Consider the following 21,539-nt stretch of genomic DNA (forward strand, 5'->3'; position numbering starts at 1 on the left):
AAGCTGGGCACTACAGATTATAACGAAAATACTGTTTATTTAATTATGATAATTAGTTTAGCAATCCGTATTAGGACTTGGATATTTAGACTGGTTATATTTAAAACTCAAACTAACTTAATCGTGCTTTTATACAAAAATCTTTGCAACCATTTGAGATTGTATTTCTTTTAATTTTAACAACATTGTTATTTATTATATGAACATAGCTCCAGATCGGATAACACACTAAAATCAATAGCCCATCACAAGTGTAAACAGGATCATTTAATTATCGAGAAACCTAACATAGTTCACACTGTTGATTAAATTAAATCTGAATTGTGCGGTTTTCCGATCGCCGATGAGAAAATATTTACTCCAAATTGCTAAGCGGGATGCTCTAATCACATTTTGGTACTAAATTGATGTCTTTTCAGATTAATGTCCGGTGTACTGAACAAGCAACGACGGAAAATAAACAGAAGTGGCAATTAAAATGGAAGCTTCTGTATAATAACGGTGTTACAGCACTTTTTGATGCAAAAACCTTTGTATTGAAGGAGATCCATCGGAAATATTATAATTCTCAACAGATTTATTCCGAGTCCAGCAGATTAATAAGAGCGAAGAATTATTTGAATTGAAATAAGTTTTAGCGTTTCGTTCGTTTAATAAGTTTGTCGGATGGCGTTAAATGTTCGAAACATTGCGCCGCGGGATGAAATAAAATGCTTCAATTAATTAATTTGTTTGAGTGCTATGGAATAGTTAATATTCTTCGTCTGTGGACAGATTTGCGCTGTCATATTATCAACCACTTTTTAAATATTTCGTCTCATCTTATTAATGAAATTAAGCACCTTGAATTTGATAAGAACATTTTAGGGTACTTAAACGTTTACCATTACTAGCTCTTCACCAATACTACATCTCCAGTGTCCCACTATTACCTAGTACTATAAACATTCGAAAATATATCCTCAAATCTAAATAAGCATAATCACACAACCCTTTCACGGTAATAGAGATCCGTGGTGAATCAATCAGCGTATTGAATGCTACCGATGTGTCTACGTCACGCGGCCACTGATGCCCAACGGCAGGTCAGGATACACGTTAAGAATTTTATTAGTAACCAGGGAACTTTCCCACTATTTCTCCTTTCTATATTTGGAGGTAAAAGTATTATTGTAACGATATTGCTGGCTTCGATTTGAAGGTTTGTTGTGGGAGTATTTTGGTTTTAAGCTATCGTGCGATTGGCTTCAATGGAGGTTTGTGTTTTGATGCATATAGGTACAGACATATTGTGTGTATATTTATATAATAAGGATGCTCAACTTATAGTTTTCTGTAAGATCAAACAGTATTGGCTATATCCAAGTGATATAGAAAAGAAATACTTCGAAGAACAAGTAAGGTTTTCATCACGCCCCGGCCATTTTAAGTGTTTGTTCTGTCCAGTTTCAGTACATTACACTTTTCGTATTTAATTTAGGCCTTACTGATAACCAACTGTTCACAAACCATTACCGTTCTCATAAATAACGTTTTCGCCTACTTCAAAAGTGGTTAAAAATGCATGAGTACCATGCAGGGCACTACCGCATAAGTTGCAATTTATGTCAGTATATTGGTTAAAGTGCACCTCGGCGCGTGACGCATTCTCGTTAAATCGTTCCTGAAATTCAGTGCACCGCAGTCCATTACTTTGTAACAAGGATCTCGGTTGTGGTTCATTCAAAAAAGATGCTTGAATTTTACGCACCGTGTAGTGTAGTGATGGAATATATCCTGCTTTTAAAATGTTATTTTTTCTAGCTTGATGATAACAGCGGTTTCATACTGATGGTCCTAAACGTCATCTGTGCACAGCTAGTTGTCAATTGTTTTCTTTGAATGAGAAAGCGCTTCAAGTGATCAGTGTAACTTCTAAAGTTTTCGTGTATGTTCTATTTATCACGTCCATTAGAATTCAGGAAAGAAGAAATAGATGTAGACAGGTAATAAGAGAGAGCAATTTTCATATTACTATGGGCTTGCCGGTTCCGTTCCAACGAGGTTTATTAAATATACGCGAGTCTGCCTGTCTATTTGACGATATGGGTAACTCACCTGACTCTTCATAGGATCAGTATTAATCTGACACATGTACTGCCCTCTATCCTCTTCTTGCACGTTCTTGATGTGCAGGTACCAGGTGGAGTGGTCACTATGGGAGACTGACACCCGAGGGTTGTGGGTGATCACGTGCTCGTGGATAGCCTGGATCGCCTTCGTGTCTGCTTTCACCCAGCCCACCTGAAAGAGTTCAGTTTTTAGAAGGTTCTAGAAATTAAGAATCATTATGTTAATTCCAAAAATGGGCACCTGAATGTGGGACATACAACAGTCCCTAGTAAATGAGCGACACAACTTCATGGCTAAGTATTATAAAAATGGTTTTTCAAATAAACTGTAAGGTATATTGAGAAATATAAATTGTAATTTATATTGAGAAATTACTCCCCCGTTTTATTAAATAAATCAAAAATGCAGTATAATATATATTTAATCTGTAAAATGATGTGTATATTACATAAATGTGACAAATTATCCGGGCCACTGGTGTAAATTAAGTCTTTATTTTGTGTGAAGTTTACTTTATATTTTACGAAAATTCTCCTTTACAGTTAAGTCAGTTTTAAACATTCACTTTATGGACTGAAAAATTTATATGTACATTATTTCCATTTCCATTATTTAAAAACGTTCGCATAAAAAAGTTAAGTCCAATGTTAAAATCTTCATTTGAATACACGTGTTACAAGAGTACAGTTACTACGGTACCTAATCTCTATCTACCTACCATTAATTGATATGGTGATTTTTTATGTATTAGTTTATAAGTATTGTAATGTACTATATATGTGTATTTGTATTTTTATGGGCCCTAGTTGCCTGAAATAAAGGAATAAATAAATAAATAAATAAATAAATTAATTTCCTAAAAGCGAGGTCTTTTAACCTTAACAACACTTCAAAACTCATTGCGTTGAATAATGTAAATCAGCAAAGTAAATTAATTAAATACATTAAGTAGGTTGTTCTGCCTTTTACAAGAGAGAGGCCTACCAAAACAATTGAAAGACGCCTCCGAAGCTCCCGAGTCGATTTGACTCCGTTGTATACTTCTATTTTTAAAAATACTTTGAAAAACGAACAGGTTTTTGGTACAGAGTTTTTTACCAGCTTAATTTCCAGGCCAAGTTAGACATTAAAATAAGGAAAGGGTTCGCTTAAATTATACATAAACAAAACTTATTAATTACGCATGCGGCCTTAGCTAGTAGCTAACCTACATTTCTTTGTAGATATTTTATTTAAGATTTCTGTTTTCTGTTACTTGCTACTGGGGTCTTTTAAAAGATGGTAAAAAGGTAACGAGTAAGGAGAATGTACCTTAAAATATAATTCTAATGGAACGATACTAACTTTAGATTGTCGTAAAATAACCTAGAAACCTGGTTCACTGAAATATATTTTTCATTCAGTAAACTATAGAAAGTACTCGTATCCTGGTATATTCTCGGAAGCAATCTGAGTTTAACAATAGCTAATGTATAAGGTGCTCGTTAAAAATATCAGAAGGATACCGTTATCCTTGACGAGCTCGCGACACAGGAAACAACATTACAGTAGTGTAAGATCAGACAGAATCGGATGGGATTGATCGGCCCCCTAATTACCCCCAATCGGCTCCCTAACTACTCCCAATAGGCCCCCTGGTAGGTATCTTTCAGTTTCTATTGTGATACGCTTTATTTTGACTGTCGAAAATTTCTCGATAAAAGTCTACACAGACCTATGCAGGAATATATGTTATGCTCATTGGGAGAAGCAGGGATGATTACAATTGATCTCAAATGTCTTTGCTAATCGATAAGATTAATCGATTCAGCGAAGTTTAACATGAGTTTAATGCAGAATTCAAGTGAAGCAGCAAATCTGATATTCGCTTGTTAAATATAGCGAGCGCTGTATACTTTATAGTGCGGTTAGAACAATCCGGCTCTCTATCTCGGTTCATCGCTAATCTGGTGGTGCAAAACTTTTCGACTTCGTAATTTTACTGTTGCTAGTAGTTTATTCGGCCTAAAACCGACAAGCTAATTCAACTTAACTAACATAATTAATATTCAGTCTCTCGACTTTATTATATACTTGCCGGAGGGACGGAACAAGCTTTTTGTCTACTCAGACTATTAATATAGATTGTGCGAAGTTATAAAGGCTTGATTTAAACGTATTACTTATTCAGTTTGCTATAGGTTTGAAGCTAAAATTCACTGAATATGATATCGATATAATAATTTGAAGTTGAAATAATTTCGCTAATTGATTAAGGGAATTGAGTTGTAGACGATAAGCTGAAAGCATTTCGAATGAAGATTTTTCAAACATTTTTGTTGTTGGCTACCTCTTGAACTTACATATATATCTACCGTATGTATAGGAGTATGGTGTACAAGGAGTTAATATATATAATTGTTACCGTGGAAGCGTAATAGGATATCTTCTAATTACCTTACACATCATGTAATCATATCATCTAATCACCATTAGATAATGTGAAGCATATAATTTGCTCAGGCGTTACGCTAAATTAAAAAGTATATAAAATACTCACTCGAAAGTTCCCCAGATTGACAACTATGCACTCAAATGTGGCGTCCCTCCCTATAGGCACAGTCAGGTTTGTGATGGGCTCACCAAACTCCGGTACTTCCACACCTCCTGGCAACAAAACAAAATATATGATAAGATACAAAATAAATAATTTTATTGAATAAAATGCTCCTTAACCTAAATACTTGCAGTACAGTAGTACAGTTATCGTAAGAGGTTTTCGTGAAAAAAATACAAGGACCATTAGGCACATTTTCACAACTTCGTCTAAATCTAGTACAAGGCCGCAAACGAATAACCTAGATAGTCTAAAAACAAAGCAGTGCTCACAGTTCCGTATCGTGGTTGATGAGCGTGACATCACCATTACTTAGCGCCGGTATGTAGGCTTATCACGGACGCGCCTACAAAGTTGCAGCGATACTGTCGCCAACAGTTGCACCTATCTAGGACCTTGCAACAAAGTGTCAACTAACCACTTCAACTTGTTCCGTTATTCGCGGTCCCAACTTCAGAAATGTGAAGTGACACGAATAACTTTGCCAAGTGATAGTAACTGTGTAGACCGCTTGCGCCCGCGATCTTGTTTGGGACAATTGCGCTGGTGGCGTGAATTTCATGCGCCGTGTAAGTGTTTGCTTGATATGTAGGTAGCGTGACGATACGTGGGCTTGTAGTTTAGTTCATAACTTTATTGTACCTATGTTCTTTACCTACGTGTATAGTAACTGTTATAGGTATGGATAAGACTGTCTGAATTTAGCTGGTTAAAAATACCGTTTACCTAATTATCTTTAGGAATGAGTGAGGGGTATATACTGAACTAATAATGTCAAATGTCTATAGTTAATGGCATGGAAATTCTATTTTGTATTCTGTTCTGGATACAGCATTATGCTATCAAGGATAATGCTAACATAATATAAATCTTGGAGCCAAACTAAAAGCACGCTTGTGTGAGGATTATTATGTTAGATACCCTGATAATTTTGTCACGAAAATAGCAAAATATTTCGGGATCGAAATAGGGAGCATCCGATCATCACAACCTATTTTGTCACGGTCGAAAGATCCCATCCCGAAACCCAGACTCTAATACAACTACATTCTTTCGTCACGAATATTCATGTGCAAAATTCATACTATAACAATTTCACATTCTCTAAAATATTAATGCTATGTTACACAGTTTTAAGGCTAGCGTAATTTAACATACTATAAATATAAACAAAATTCCACTGTAGTGCAACTTTAGTGGGTAAGTTTCATACGTTTTGTAAATAGCCAGGGCTCCTAAGTGAGAAAATTGCAGTTGGGCTAGAGATACGGTGCGTTAGAGGAAACTAAAAACGATGTTTTGTCACCTTAACGAGCGTCGAGAGGCGGCAAAGTGTGAAAGCTCGCTTGCTAACATTCAAAACATCATTTTGCTTTTTCCATTGCTTATGTTAGTATACTTAGTTTGTGAAAACGAATAGCATTTACCCGACCAGTCCGGCACAAAATAGTCCAAACTTATAAAAAGATCAATCGATCGTAAAAATAACAACAGTTTTATGAAAACCTGTTCCTATAAATATTTTAAACAAACTTTATTTCCGCTTCACCGTCTTAATTCAGCGTTTGCTTTTGAAACTAGAGAAGTTTTCCTATTGCTTTACTTTACCAATTTCTTGAGAAAACTGAAGGCAAGAAGTGTATGAGTTAAAATACTCTTACTTTTAAAGTACATTTCTCAGTATAACGACAACTATGGCGGGGATGTAACGTTACCGACCGGGTTCGTGGAAGGCAGTAAAAAGTGCCATTTTGCAGCGACAGCGTCCACAATATCGTCACAGACGGGGACGCAGTAAAATGTTTACAAAATATCCTGCTTTTGTTGTGGGTGCCACTAGAAGTGTTGGATATTGCTTTTGTATTACCGTTTTAGCGTAAACTCAGTCGGCCATTTTCCTGCAGCTGCGGTAATCGCTCTATTTTCGGTAACACTTGTACACTCTACTCTCATCTGTAGGAAATCTCTATTCATGTTAGTCGTGTTTTAAATTTAAACTTTTCATGATGTATTGCAATGTTATTTTATGGACTTAACAATGGATTGTTGAACTGAACACTGGATTGAGTTTGGATAGGATTAAAACATAGGTATACAGTTTTCGATACAATATAATAAGTGTTGAACTCGACTCTTATTATTACCCGGCTATTTAAATAGAAAAATATCATCCAATTATACGCTCCAGTACCTGATTGAAAAGTGGTCTAAATACATTTCAGTTTCTATAAAATCACTAACAATATCAAAACTTGGTAACTATATCACACACTCCACATAAGTCATCATATTACAAAACTGTAATAACATTACTTTACAAACTTATTAATAATGATTAGTGCCAAAGTTTTGTCCTAACTTTAATCTTTGCAGTCACTTAAGGCCTAATAGAGTTAATAATTTCTGTAATTTTATAACAATCACGCTATGTATATGTAACTAGCCATTTTCCCGCGATTTCACCTACGTCCTGTGGGAATTACTGCCCGTACCGGGATAAAATACAGCCCATGTTACTTGGAAAGAGTGTAGCTTTCCAAAAGTGAAAGTTTTTCCATATACATAGTGTAGTTCAGTAGTTTCGGAGCCTTTAGGGTACAATCATACAAAAGAATGGTTCCCCTTTATTATATTAGCGTAGATATGTGTGTTCGATATTAATTACATGGTGTAGTAGTACATACCATGTTAATATCAGAGTATGGAAGCCAACACATTGATTAAGGATAATGAGACGCGCTTATAATATTCAATTACAGCTTATGTTGGTATGTTTAGGTTCGGAGTTACGGAGACCGCTCCTTAAGCTACCTATTCTTTTCTATATACAGTTCAGTTACAGCCTTTTTTTATCGTCCCACTGCTGGGCACAAGCCTCCTCTCACAAAAAGACGGAGAGCTTTTCTATATAGTCTATAATGCTAAAATATTGCCTATGGTTCCCAGGCTAGGCTATGAACCTAGGATAGGTTCGTGTTATATTATCTATTTTTACTATCACAATGAGAAAATGTAAGGAACTGATGAATGGAGGAGGAAACGAATGAAGGGTACCGCACGCAATAATCTCGCAATGGTATACTACTATACACTTTTATAATACATAAAATGTAGACATTTAAGTCTGTCCAAAGGTTACTTTACGCTTCTAATCGCTGATCGGCTAAATTAAGTTTCAATATTGACAAAGATAAGATAGGAACTGAGAGCGTGAGTGGAATCTCAATAGTACGAACTTGATTGGGACCTGATTCGTGCTTCGGGTCGGCTTACATCGTCTAATGGGTTAATCGCCGTCAGCTTTTACCCGACTGTGTCAAAAGGAAAGCTATATTTAGCGTGTAGAGATAGGTATATGTCGAAGTTATTAAAAAAAATTGAAATCAACTAAAAAGCTAGCTCTTTGATGGATCAACGCTATTCAATCACTCGTCTTACATTATTATTGAATAGTTGAAGTGCTTACAATGCTCAATATTGCAGTTAATTGAATAGTCGCCATATAATTGAAGTACTTCACTTCAGTAGTTCATAGTTGTAGAACATAGATACCTAGTAATATTTATATAGGGGAGCTTCTAGCGTCACATATGCACAACTACACTGGCCATTAAATACAATGTTTATCACAATTTTACGTACAAATTTTCAACGTCGCAATATCAACGGTGATACGTTCATAAATTCAATGAAATTACCCATCTTTCTGCGCTTCAAAGACGCCATTTATTTTCCTGTAGACAGCGTCTTGCCATGTGGACCATCATGCGAATGATAAATCAGTATGGCGAGCAATATCTACTGAAATATCGCGACGAATATTTAAACTTTGGAGGTTGTCATTTTTGTATGACAATGTTATTTACTTATCTACTTATAATGTTACCTGTGTTTGTATTATGTTTGGTGTTTTATCAATAAAACGGTCCTTATTTGGTCGTGCTAGTATTCTAGTCTATTTTATTATTCGCTGTTCAGAAATTAAAAGGATCATATGAGTCCTGTATATGTTTTTAGTCATTTAATTGAGTTTCATGAGCTATAAGCGACAGAAATTACGATATCTTTCCGGGTAAAGTAATGAATATTTAGTCAGTTTTTTTAACAGATATTTTTTTAACTAAAGACATTGCGGCTTTGTCTTCGTTAATGACCTGTAGTCATTATAAATCTTTTAGAAACTAAGACCTAAAGTCATTAATTTCTACTAAGCGGTGTCAACGACTCGCCGGAATTTGAACCTATAAGCGTGTTGAAGGAATAGATTATGATGTTATAAACTCAATGTTCAGAAATGTGAGATTTTCGAGGGCATGTTACATAGACCTCATATAATTTGTAGTAGGAATAGGGAAATCAATTTTTGTTGCTAAGCAAATTGTTCTTTCAAATATTTTTTCTTGGTTTAGTAACAGTTTATCTTTAAATTCTTTAAATTCTCTGAATCGTCCTAGAATTTTCCCCTTTACAGTATTGTATACGGACTAAATTACGATATAAGTGGGTATATAGGCACTTATTGCATATTGCATAATATTGGATGCACGACAGCCCCAGCTTATCTCAGGACGCATACCTATCCATCGCATACAGCTTGCCTGATTAATTAAAAAATTTTGTCCTATAGGTAGGTGACATTTACCTACCCATGCAGATTACTTATAAAGTGAAAGAGTCATTATGATACCGGATAATAAGGATTTACGTTATGACAAAATGCAAGGATGTTATTTATAAAAATAGGTTTGAGTAAATCTTCAGACATTCATAAGGGGTTACTCGCTAAATCTAAATACCTAGTATTATAATTATATACCAATAGTATCAACATAAAATATTTTTAAGCGAAATTAATGTCATTCGATTACAGGTCAAGCAACTCTTGTCGCGGTCGCTCCGTTGATGGTCGACCACCTATATGATTACCTACGAGTTCTTCCGATATGTACGAAAATATTGTTTCGAGAGAGAAGCATGTCTGAAAACATTTCTTGCTAACCAGCTGTCAATTTAACTTCATACCTCAACCTTATTTCTCCCTTTTCATAAATAGCTAAAAATGTTTGCAGATTTTTACGAATCTCATTCGACGAAGGGACCGATTACGATGAAATTCGGAATGTAGTTTAAATACAACTGCGAAAGTAGATTTCATACTTTATGCGAACAAACCCCGAAATATGAGTTGAGGGAATCAAAAACTAGTTTAAAAATAAAGGATAATCAAGCGGCTTAAACAACCCGTTCCCTAAAACAATAGTACCAACATTCAGCTAAGTTAGCTGCTTTAAATAGTTCGGTACTAACCGGCGCAAATACCGAGACTAGGGAGGAGAACTGTCGATAATATCGACATTATTGGTACTTAGCAGTAGTAAGAATCATTAGAAGCAAATGGGATACTGAACGTGGCTTCAAATGGTTCTACAGCTAATATTCAACGGTGTTCTAATGTTACACTGATATTAATTTGCTTCTTTTACTGGCTTAATTGACAGTATAGTGATCATTAGCGCAATCTATACAGTTTGGTTTTCAATTCTTAATTCCAGCACCTCGAGTGTCACTAGCCTAACACAACTTAAAATAGTGTTTTTTAACAGCAAATATTCCGAATTGAGTTACCTTTATACACTCAATACGAAATAAGTAGTAACTAGTTATTCTCGATGGTATGACGACAAAGCTTGAATTCCTAGATTTCCTAGAATACTTACGTTCTATTAAAACGGCTTATTGTGTATATTCCTCGTTATAGTGGGTTATTGCATGTCATAATATGTAATTATTCATATTAACAATAAGGTATAAACACGCTTAGCTTTTGCGTGTTTGCGCAGGAGATGTCTCCGAAGCGCAACCTTATTTGCGAAGTTACAGGTGCACTCTCTTCTCTCTGACTCTCGTAATCCGGTAAAATAGCCGACATGACCTGGGTGAGATCAACCCCGGGACCGATGTCTTAACACCTTCTCAAGGAAACGGGGATCTTGTTATTTTAAGAAAACGGCTATTGATCCTATCTATAGGCTATAGGTATCCTTAGCCAGGACCTGGATGTAAATCAAGTCTAAAATCAAACTGTTGTTTTTTAAGCATTTTTTATCGGATGTTTTTATTATCATTGTAGATGAACCTCGTTCCAAAAACGGGGCTATTGTAAATAATGTAAATATAACGACGTGCACAACGTCCGGTAATTGATACATTATTTACCATCGAAGCTGCGTAAAATGGTGAAAATGCTTGCTTTCATTATGAAGTAATTACATTATTCAATAATTGGTAATTTTGCTGTGAAATGTATTGTCATCCAGGCGCTTGAAATCTGTTTTGAGTTACACTATGGAATGTGCTGTTGGCATTTTCGGAAATAAATGTTTATTTTAAGTTGCATAATGTAGTGTAATGTGAGATGTATGTAACTTTAGGATTATTAATAAACTCATCGTAAAATTAATACGAATCCTTTCCTGTGGAAGAGCTATACCTATGTAGCTCGTGGTTTACTTACTTCTAGTTTGTAGATGACACTGTGACAATGTTGACACTGTCTCATATAATATGCTGGTAGCTTTGATGTAGCTCAAATAAGCTCTCAAGTAAAAAATCGGACACCCTAAATAATTATTTTGGTCGCTTAATTCAAATAGTAAACTAAATGAAAGTTTCAACTGGTCATTTGTCATTGGACGTGCAGTGCGCGCCGGTTCCGACCGTCCGAGTTCCGGCTGCAAGCTGCTTTTATTAATACATATTTCCAGCGCGAATCCACGCTTTATTAGCAAACAGCCGTCATGTGGCTGATAAATTATTAATGTGGTTGCAGCACAGCTTGTGTTTTGTGACCCGCTTTTTTAAACAACACCAACCCGAACGTTACATGTGTTTTCGGCAGACTAATGTACTTAATTGATAGCCCGACGCAATTGCATCGCCATAGCGCTCATGAAATATGCAGCGAGGAAATTATGATAAAAATATTCGAGATATTTATTCTCGCTGCAAGTTTGTGTGAAATCGTTGCGAAGGAAAAACTTCGGAAAAGAGGGTCGTTTCTTATTTTTTTGTAGCTGAAGAAAGTAGATGATGTATCTACGTTCTGGCATCGCACTCGTAATTGGCAAGTGAACGTTTTGTTTGCCATCTTTCAGAACCGGAGTCATTATTGTGTTGTAAAAGTATAACAAAGAATACGTGAACCAAATTCTTTTACATTACACATACATGTTTTTTCATCCGTACGAGCAAAGCACCAACACAATAGTATTAGATTTCTCTTTTGCAATTAATGCAAAGCCCGCATGAAGTCGGAACGAAATTATGCTGCATTTTTCTATCAAAAGCGCTTTAAAGCGGAATGAATAGGTAGATACGTCACATTATTACGATGGATGACTTGTCCCTTCCATAGTTTAACCGTCTGGGTACATTCTTAAAGACAGACGGAACCATTTATCATGAAGCTGAATGTCTCGGATGCAATTTTCAGCAATGCTGCCTGTTACTGTGCACTTTTGGTCACTATTATAAATTGCTTTTTGCTTTCGTAGATAAGTACTTCGCTTTAATGTTTATCAAATGTGATGTAGTTGGAGAACGGAGTTAGGAATGTAGGTATTTTCCTCTGAATGGATGGCAGTTATTTATAACTCCTTTAAATAAGTAATGCCAGAAATATACTCTATTGAGTTTTACAAGTATCAATATCGCCTGTCCGTCTCTGTTACGCTTTCACGCTAGAATGGAGGTATAGGTGGTACTTTAAAAACAGACATAGGGTGTTATTCGGTTGAGGGAAGTAGTTCGCTGTAGATGCGAGTGTATAAAGTCAACGATAGCGTAATACAACACATAAAATTTTAAAACGCTAAAATATAAATATAACAACTTTGATAGAATTTAGAAATTAAATTGACCACAACGCACTTGGCCCTTAATAAAATATTTATACTTTTCCGTCCTATATTTGAAATGTTAGCTTATCCGTATCTTTTAGAATATAAAATTCGCGTGTTACCTAACTTTGGAAAGATGAAAAAGGGTTACCTTTTCATGCATAATTTATGTAGTTTTACCGATTCTAGGTCTTGTAGTGGGTCTATTAATCTTGCTTTGTAGCCTAACCTTTGTTCGTCCGTCACCTTTATCTGTGGGCTACAACTTATGTTACCGTGTTTTGTGGCATTTCAAAGTTGTCTTCAAGATTTTCTTTAGAATATCGGCAATAAAGGTTTCTAAGGGACTTGCCTAGTGGGATTTGGGGAGATTTGACAATTGTGTTGGCGCATTATGTCCCTGCTTGGAAGATTTTTTTCGATTTTATATTGCATTTGAATATGGAAAGAAAATACTTTACCTCAAGTTTCACACTCAATTTAAAAATCTTAAGTAGGTATTAAAAGATCGATGGCTACTTATAAATTATACCGGGTCTCAAATCATCAAGTTTTTCTAACACAGTAATCGAACAAGAGACGCAATAACACACAAGTTAAACGAGGCATAGCAAACAGTGAGTAGGTAGAGGAAAAATATGCTTTGTCCATTTCTGCAGGGAATACAGTCCATCCCGTTATGATTTTATGAGCTTAATTTAAATGTTAAAGTGTAGGACGACCCTTGGAGAGGTTGTTTTTATATTTATAATGAGCTACTGCTACATTCAGTCTAATTACATACTAACATTTTAATTTTAAGAGCGTTGTAATGGGAAGTAAAAAACATACTGAAATTTGGGTTCCGAAACTAAGCTATATGCACATTTTCATATCACAAAACAATAAATGAAGCACCTATGTTTTGAACTGTTTTTTTTGTTTCATAAAATTATATCTACAATACAATTTTTCAGATAAATGGATAAACCTATGAATAGAAAACCTACAGTTATTTGTAAATTGGGTTGCCTTGTTCAGATCTGAACATCTACTTTTAGAAAAGAAAATAATATATTTCTCCCATAAATACGAGACAAATCTATGCTCGGAACGTAAACTGTTGAAACCATTTGCAATTCTAACGTTCCGTATATAAATATCGGAACGGCTCGGCGCAAGACTTTGAACATATTATATTATTACGTGAAGCTTTCCAATACTGAAATAACTATCTATTCGAACAACGCTATTACTAAGTATATTATGTATTTTGTTTAAGAACCCACACTAATACCATACAAGTTCTAATTTCATGTACCTTTGTGGTTTTAAAAGTAGATAAAAAAAATTCAATCTTTTTTGATTGGTTCAATCGAGTAATGACTGTGATAATTCATTTGGGTGATTTGATTCAATTGAATACCTGACAAATGAAGATCGATAAGTCGTGGGCAGGAGATTTCAAATGAATACTCTTATATGTTTTGTTTGTCTATTGACGTAATATAAATTTAGTTGGTATTATGTATCAGAATACTATTATTATAATGTAAGTAAATCTACCTGCCCCGTGTGACGTATTAGGAGAGGTAATCAAAGATACAAATAGTTACCTACGTGTAAACAGAATCAGTAACATGTTTGCTTTCGGGCTATTTGGGTCTCAATATCAAACCGTTTAGTTCGTAAACATGGCTAATAGGGTCGGCCCACATTCCCTTCGGTATTATAGAAATGAACGCTTAAAACTTAAGTTGAGCCTGACTTAATTAACTAAACGTAAGTAATACATTACAGTCTGGCGAGCCAAAGGTTTAATCCCAATTAAAATAAAACCACAAGTCATAGTAAAATATTTATTACACTTTTGATCAAGATAAATGTTTGTTCATTTATGACTACTCATTTAAAACGTTTATTAAGTGGTAAACATAAAACGGCAAGTTTACCTTAACTTAGCAACAATGTCTAAACAAGCTTTTTTATTTTAGGAATTAAGGGAGGAAATTAATTTTTCATGACATAAAAAGACGCAGTCATTTTGGACTTCATTAAAAAAATTGCCCGAAACTCGATGGCGGTAAGAATGAACTTTTCCCATTTCTCATTTTCGTAATTAGTCTTAAATCTCCTAATTGAAGAAACCTGAAAGTGGATAGCAAACCGCCAAAACTAAGATTATTGGAATTATTTCGCAATAAATTTCCGACGGCTGCAAATAAAAAGTTTACGCAGACTATAAAACAAACTTTAAACGACAGCTTCTTCCAGTTAATATTTTAGATTGTTCTTAAACAAATTTTGGTATATAATGGCAAACAAAGTAGTCTTATCATTTGCGTTTTATGATCAGCTACAGTCTGAATACAGATCATTGTAAAATTCTTTGTGTATTTAGTGGAACTAAGTTTTAGGCGCAGGATCTCAAATAAAAGGAGAGTCACGTGCGAGTGAGTGATATCACGTCTACGGCTCATCAGCGGGTGCGCGTGACGACTTTAGCGCAAACAGATTTCACAACACAACCACCAACACAGACCTCTTGCGATACTCGTCTTTCAAGATTCTTTCAAAAGAAATGTAATAGGAATGAGGGACTGTGGCTCTTGTTACATTGGCGGAGTTAATAAATACGCAAAAGAGCGCGGGTGCCGCGGCGTTGCCAAGTTTTCTTTCTCCAAACTTTATTACGCCATTAGCGATCGCGTGACGAAGAATCGCACTTTCTCGCCTTAATATAATTTGTTTTGATGGTTGTATCAAACGCACTACCCTTTTTCATGTCTTATTTTTGCTTGAGTACCTACTTAGGAGAATCAATCAGTGTAGTAATGAGATTACGTGAGTGCGGACGGTAGTTTTATGACCTGTGTTCTGTATGGGACTTACTAGGGACTTACTAACTTTGTAAAGTGAATTGCGGCTTTATGATGTAGGTATAGATGTTGGAAACACGAAGTGAAATATACTTACCTAAGAGAAGGTTATATGTTAAAGAGCTTATAAAATATTTATGTTAAAAGTGCTAAAAAATTACTCTCATGTAACTTGACATTTACGTTATTTATGTTAGAGCTGAGCATAGATTTTTTTCTCCGTTGTGAAAAATATTTAACGCAAATCATTTTCTCCGTCAGAGTAAAATATAAATCAAGTGGTGCTTAAATTCCCTAGGGCAGATTCTAATTCATAAATCAAAGTGGAATTTCAACCATGAAATACAAATAAGAAGTATAGCATTTGAACAGCCATTCCATTTCTATTCTGGCCACATCAACCACCTACAACACCTATAAAGATTACTGAGTAACGATGAACAGTAAACCCTAAGAGCCGCCATTCGTTTTTTATTTTCAAAAGAGTGTAATAATACTCAAAGTTTGTAACAAGCTGAGGGTTATTGAAATAAAAGAATGGAGTAGGATCGTCTGGTACGGGTTTATTACCAGAGGTGATGCATAGCGGCACCGCCCTACGTAAAAAGGCGGTACATCGCAGATTTATTATTTTTTCTCAAGACATTTTTCGTGGTGCTTAAGACATTTAAAAATACATGGCCGGCTGTATTGCGTTCTTTTTTAACTGTCGTCCCTTCTATTTCGTGAGGGTGTATATTTTGTTCGAGGTTATATGGCCCCTAAAAGGCGCCCGAATTTCCTGTCCCTTCAGAATGTGCTTCTTATATTTACGAACATACCCTTAAAATAGTATTTATCCTTAATAGCGTGTTAACATCTATAAAATGTGTCGTAATTTACTTTTTACTAACTCGTATAACAAGTAACAGTAATATTTCTTGGAAGTAATATAGACCCCAGAATGTTGACAAAAACACTTTTTGTGTTTTATTCATGGCTCTATAGACTAACTTGATTCTAGATTGTTGGTCAACCTTATTGCCTACTTGTAACGTCTAATTAATAACTTTATCTATGCATGCGATTATTAATTAGAAACAGGAAAGGGTGTGGCTATCGAATAGTCTTAGCTTATGGGGACACATAAGGACTCTGTAACTGTTTAATTTTATATTTTAACATCTTAAAATAGCATCGTTCAGAAAAAAAAATGATGATAAAAAATGATTGTCATTTTATTCCACTTAGAATCTTGAAAGAGTTAATGAAATTGTTTTTAAACTTAGCAGACGTCTTTAATTAGAGCCAGGTCATAACAGTGCCATCTGACAGATTTTAATTTAAACTTTTTAAAAGTATATTATCCTTTTTATTTATTGCTCTTTTACTATAATTATCTATTTCTAGTAATGTGTTTTTTTATTACTTTGGCACCCTCTTGTCCGGAAAAAATAAAAGACAGACGCCTTGACCGGATAAAAGAAACCACATTGTTTGCGTAGGTGGGTTTCGATATCTGCGCCTGTCCTGACACTTCTCATCCCAAATAAAAAAAAACTTAGAGTAAAACCTTTTTAAGAAACTCTAAGTTACCCATTTAATTAAAAGAACAAAAAGACAGTAGCAAATATTTAAACAAATTGAAACAAAGGCACAAAAATGGCCACAATCAAGAAGGAGATAAGAATTAAACGTTTTCAAGTAACTTTATCTGTTTCGAGTAATTTGTTAAACGAGGTTGCGAATTCCGACCCATGTTTATTGAAACAATAAAGTTGCGGAGTTCACAGTCATTATAATAATTAAAACAACAGCTTAATGAAAAAATCCTCACACCTAAACAAAAGTTGGCTATGAAGTTCTTAATAGAGTATTCCTTGCCGAATTTATTTCGGCTTGTAAATATAATCGAATATGAAACAGGAGTTTCAACCTTTCGCTTATTCCAGGAAAAATTATAATACAAAGTATTTTACAGGCATTACGAGGAAAAACATTGTTCTAAAGTAAAATATGATTAAATTCTTCTGAAATTACAGCGAGAACAATCCTATAAATAAAATACATCGTAGAAATGCCCACTGCTGAACACACGAAAGCTAAAACGGAGACAAAATAGATAGATACAAACAAACATCTTATTCGACCTATTCGCCATTAAAATAGAATACAAAAACACGTATTGCTAACAAAAGATAAATATACTTCGTACCCAATTAGCAGAGGCATAATAGAAAGAAAATGGCGTATTATCTCCCGATCACAAGTATTGTTAACGGCTGCACGGTACAAGTGTACACGAAAAGATTGGGGTGTGAAGTCATTAGGGCTCTTCCTGGGCTTAATTGCGTCGATGGCGACTCGGCAGGAAGTCGAAAGATTGCCTTCAAATAGCAAACGTTTTCGTCCCGTCTGTCTAGTTATTTGACGGACCGGCTGAATTAGAAGAAAATTGTTATATCCTTGTAGTTTCGCAATGGAAATTACTTGGCAATAACGAATTTGTTTCTACGATTGATATTTCGATTTCCAAAAAAACTTCTTTACAATTTCAAAGTACATATTGTACTTTTACAACCCACATTCATGAGAGTGTCTGGGTTAAAAAAACTGATTGTATGTAAGATTATTTTATACCACAAAAGGGGTTTTTGCATACATATACCTATGTAATAATGCATCTCTCAAAGGCAAAGGAAGAAAATTATTCAGCTAATTGGCTGGCTTATTATCAATACAAACTTGCAACGGTTTATATTTCTAAGTTTAGCTACGTATTAAAATGTACATAATTTAATAAATTAATTACATAGCTTTAAAGAATATTAGGAATGTTATATTATAAGTAGGTATGTAGCAAGCTATAAAACCAATTACTTAATGATACGAAGGATCTAATATTAGGTATAATTTATGCCTTCGCCGAGTCCGCCATTACTAGAGTACTTTCAGTAAAAAAATAAACAACCTTTTTTTCGCCTTCTGAGCGGCGGGCAAAGGCAAAGCCTAAACTGTAATTACTTCAAAATGAAAAGAAATAACAGAGCTCAATTTTGATAAGTAAATCCTTAGTCATAGTAATTATAACTAAAAGAAGAAAAAAAACGTTAGAGGCAGTCGTAGGTAGGGCATTTTTATTTTTGCGTGGTGCTGTTCAGTTCTAACAATGCGAGTGACGTCGGGTTCAAGAGAAGGCGGCAAATGATTGATGAGGGAATTAATTAATACGCCACTTCCTTTTGGAGCTCAGAAAAAAACAAAATCAGCAGCTCACGGCATAAATACGTTTACGCTAGTTTCGCTTTGATTGAACAGATTTCACACGGATATAAATCAAAATTAATTGGGTGTTCGCACAGTTTAGTGAAAATGTTTTCAGTATGTTTAGGTTTTGTTTTATATTTCGTGAATTGATGAAAATATTTTATATTACGCTTATAACGAACGAAGTATTCAAATGTAGAATTTACATTGCGTTCACACTAGCGGATTTCCACTCGGTTTTCCAAACTTATCAGTACAAACAATTGACAACTACTTCGACAGTAAAATGTCTTATCTATTTCGTGTTGGATTGGAAAAATCAAGCGACAATTGTACTATTAATATTTAAATACAAAAGAAGCGCATTATCTGTTAAGTTTAATCTGCAAAATTCTAATTCAAGACTTCTAGTGGAAAAACTGTGGGAATTAAATAGAACCACACCGCCATTACTATCCGCGAAACGCCATAATTCTCAACCCTTTTTCCCGCTGTTTCCAAAGTTTTAATTAGTGCCAGAGGACATTATCCAGGCTCTTCCTACTGGCCTCGGAACTCCAACTTCCTTTCCGAATTATCCGATTTTTACTTTAATGCGAATTAAGTTTTTCTTAGTTTGACATTATCGACGAATCTTTGATCGCCTTCACATATATTTTTACTTATCTGTTTGTTCTACGTTTATTTAAGAAAAGGGCATCTTTAAGGGGAAAGAAGGTTGGTTATCAAGTTTAGGTGAAAGGGCAATGTACCTTATCGAAGTTCTGAAATAAGTTGATCTGATGTTTAGGGTAGATTTTGTTATGCTACCTTTTTGTTCAAACTCCTTTATTTTGCTATATTATAACGAAACAATGAAACGGTACATTGTTTCTGTTATGCTATAAAATAACGAGAATATGAAATTCTGAATTCTAGAAGTACCAAAAATGATGTGAGTACATTATTTAAAATAAGTATTTTGCCATGAAAAGTTAAAGTATTTTTAGCTTACTATTGTACTGAAAGCCCGGAGATCTAATAATAGTTTATCTATTTGCTGCAGCCATTTCCTCAACGTAAGGGATTCTCCCACGTGCCTTTTATAACAAATCAACCACAAAGCCCACTAGGACGTTTCCAAATAAAGTATCACAACTATATTTAGCAACAAACATTAATTAGCGAGCTTACGTCATGTTGAAAACGCTTAAAACTGTCGTCAGTTGGAGTCAGATGCTGAAGATGCGACCTCGTTTTATAATCCTCGCAAGCGCTGGATGAATGGACATAATTTTCTGCACTTGACACCGTGTCTAGCCCCGTCATTGTGGAGCACAACTACTCTGTTTTGTTCATTTTTATTGCTCTAGCCGAGATCCCCGAGTCTCGAGACAGCAGTATCGTAACTGTCCGCTTTTTCTTACTTTTATAATGAAGTGTCGTAATTTCAGCTGTTTGAACCTTTTTTTAATTGTGGAACAAGAAGACATCTATCAAGAAAAAAATGGAGCCCGGATTTTACGACGGAGATTTGAACACACTTTGTTTTATGTATTCAGGGAGGATTTCTGTAAAAACGTCTTTTGCAGATTTTGCTGGTTGTCCGCTAGTCATTTGATATTTACCTACATAGTTATAATTCTAGAGTAATAGCAGAGAGTACTGGATGAACTTGTTACTCACAAAGCCATTACAAACATACAACAATTAACCAAAATTTCGCAAACTAATGAGAGTAGTATACACAGTAGGGTCAGTAAATGGTTCTCAACAACACGGCGTAGTTAAGCTTCACAAAGCAAAAATTATAGTTTCAGCGCCGTACTGTGCTGAGTAATTGCACTGAAACGGGAGAAAATACCTCGTCCTGACTGCATTTGATCTTCTCATTCAGCTATGAATGGAACCAATTTAGTGTCGGTTCACTACTAAATGTACATGAAATCAGAGGCAGGTATTCCTTGCTGTTGTAAATTATTCACTAAAACCCCGGTTTATGTGGGATAGTGATACGAGCCTCTCAAATAAACAGCTACTTAGTACGCTTTCAGAAATTTGCACTGATTTATCTGATTATTTAAGGATCAAAAGGATGTCACGGAAACAATACCCAATTAATGAAGAATTTTGTGTCCTCCGGTTAGCTTAAATTAATTAAATAAGTGAATCGGCTTATTGGGCGAAGCTCGTGAGCGCAGCAAGGCTTATTAATGCAGTATTTATGCGATATTACAATTTTAAGCCTCATTAAGACGGCATACGTTGAGGTAAAGCACTCGTTTCCAGCGATTTTCGAAAGTATATGGCGCGAACAAAGGATAAGTAGGATCTGAAAATTTCATTTACAGCGAAACAATGGTTTATTTAACGATGGTGTAAGTGGTAATTAATTCTTCTGTAATGAGAAAAAATGCTTCTTAATAATGAATAATAAATTATAGCTGGGAGGTTTAATAACGAAAACCAGCTTATGTTTAAAGAGTTAAGGTACTCTTTTGAGTGTTACCATTTTTAACTTCAGAAACGAGGTAAAGAAGGCAAGTGACTTAATTTGTGTTATAAAAAATGTTTCAATGTTATTTCTATAAAGTCTCTCATTAATCAAAACCAGCTGAATATTAATAAGCAATAACTTGTTTTTAATCAGTTGCTAAAGGTGAAATGTAAATTCCTGATACTTCTAATTTTTATAAATGATTGAATAACTAGAATATTTAAAAAAGTTTAAGAATTTCCTAAGAAATTAAAACAAAAATTTAAATACAAAAGGAATACGCATATCTAGACTGGCTACGTAAACTCAAGTGAAGGCCCCAAAATGGGCATGTTCGGACGAAAAAGACCTTG

At 34.9% G+C, this 21,539-nt stretch overlaps 2 protein-coding genes across 4 annotated transcripts in view; one reads left to right on the plus strand and one right to left on the minus strand.

The window, feature by feature from the left end:
* The window catches only part of LOC110380488 (cullin-associated NEDD8-dissociated protein 1), a 574,273-nt gene that overhangs the window by 337,087 nt on the left and 215,647 nt on the right, over positions 1-21,539 (plus strand). The gene's annotated exons all lie outside the window — the stretch shown is intronic.
* LOC110374106 (lachesin) overlaps positions 1-21,539 on the minus strand; it is a 115,444-nt gene that overhangs the window by 7,870 nt on the left and 86,035 nt on the right. For all 3 annotated transcript variants that reach the window (XM_021331688.3, XM_049836322.2, XM_021331687.3), the window contains exons 3-4: positions 4,652-4,758; positions 2,098-2,283 (exon numbers count right to left, since the gene is read on the minus strand). In XM_021331688.3, coding sequence (XP_021187363.3) covers positions 2,098-2,283; positions 4,652-4,758 — 293 coding nt within the window. The remainder of the gene's footprint in view (positions 1-2,097; positions 2,284-4,651; positions 4,759-21,539) is intronic.

This window comes from Helicoverpa armigera, chromosome 3 (assembly GCF_030705265.1).
Source record: "Helicoverpa armigera isolate CAAS_96S chromosome 3, ASM3070526v1, whole genome shotgun sequence".
Classification (NCBI taxonomy): Eukaryota; Metazoa; Arthropoda; class Insecta; order Lepidoptera; family Noctuidae; genus Helicoverpa; species Helicoverpa armigera.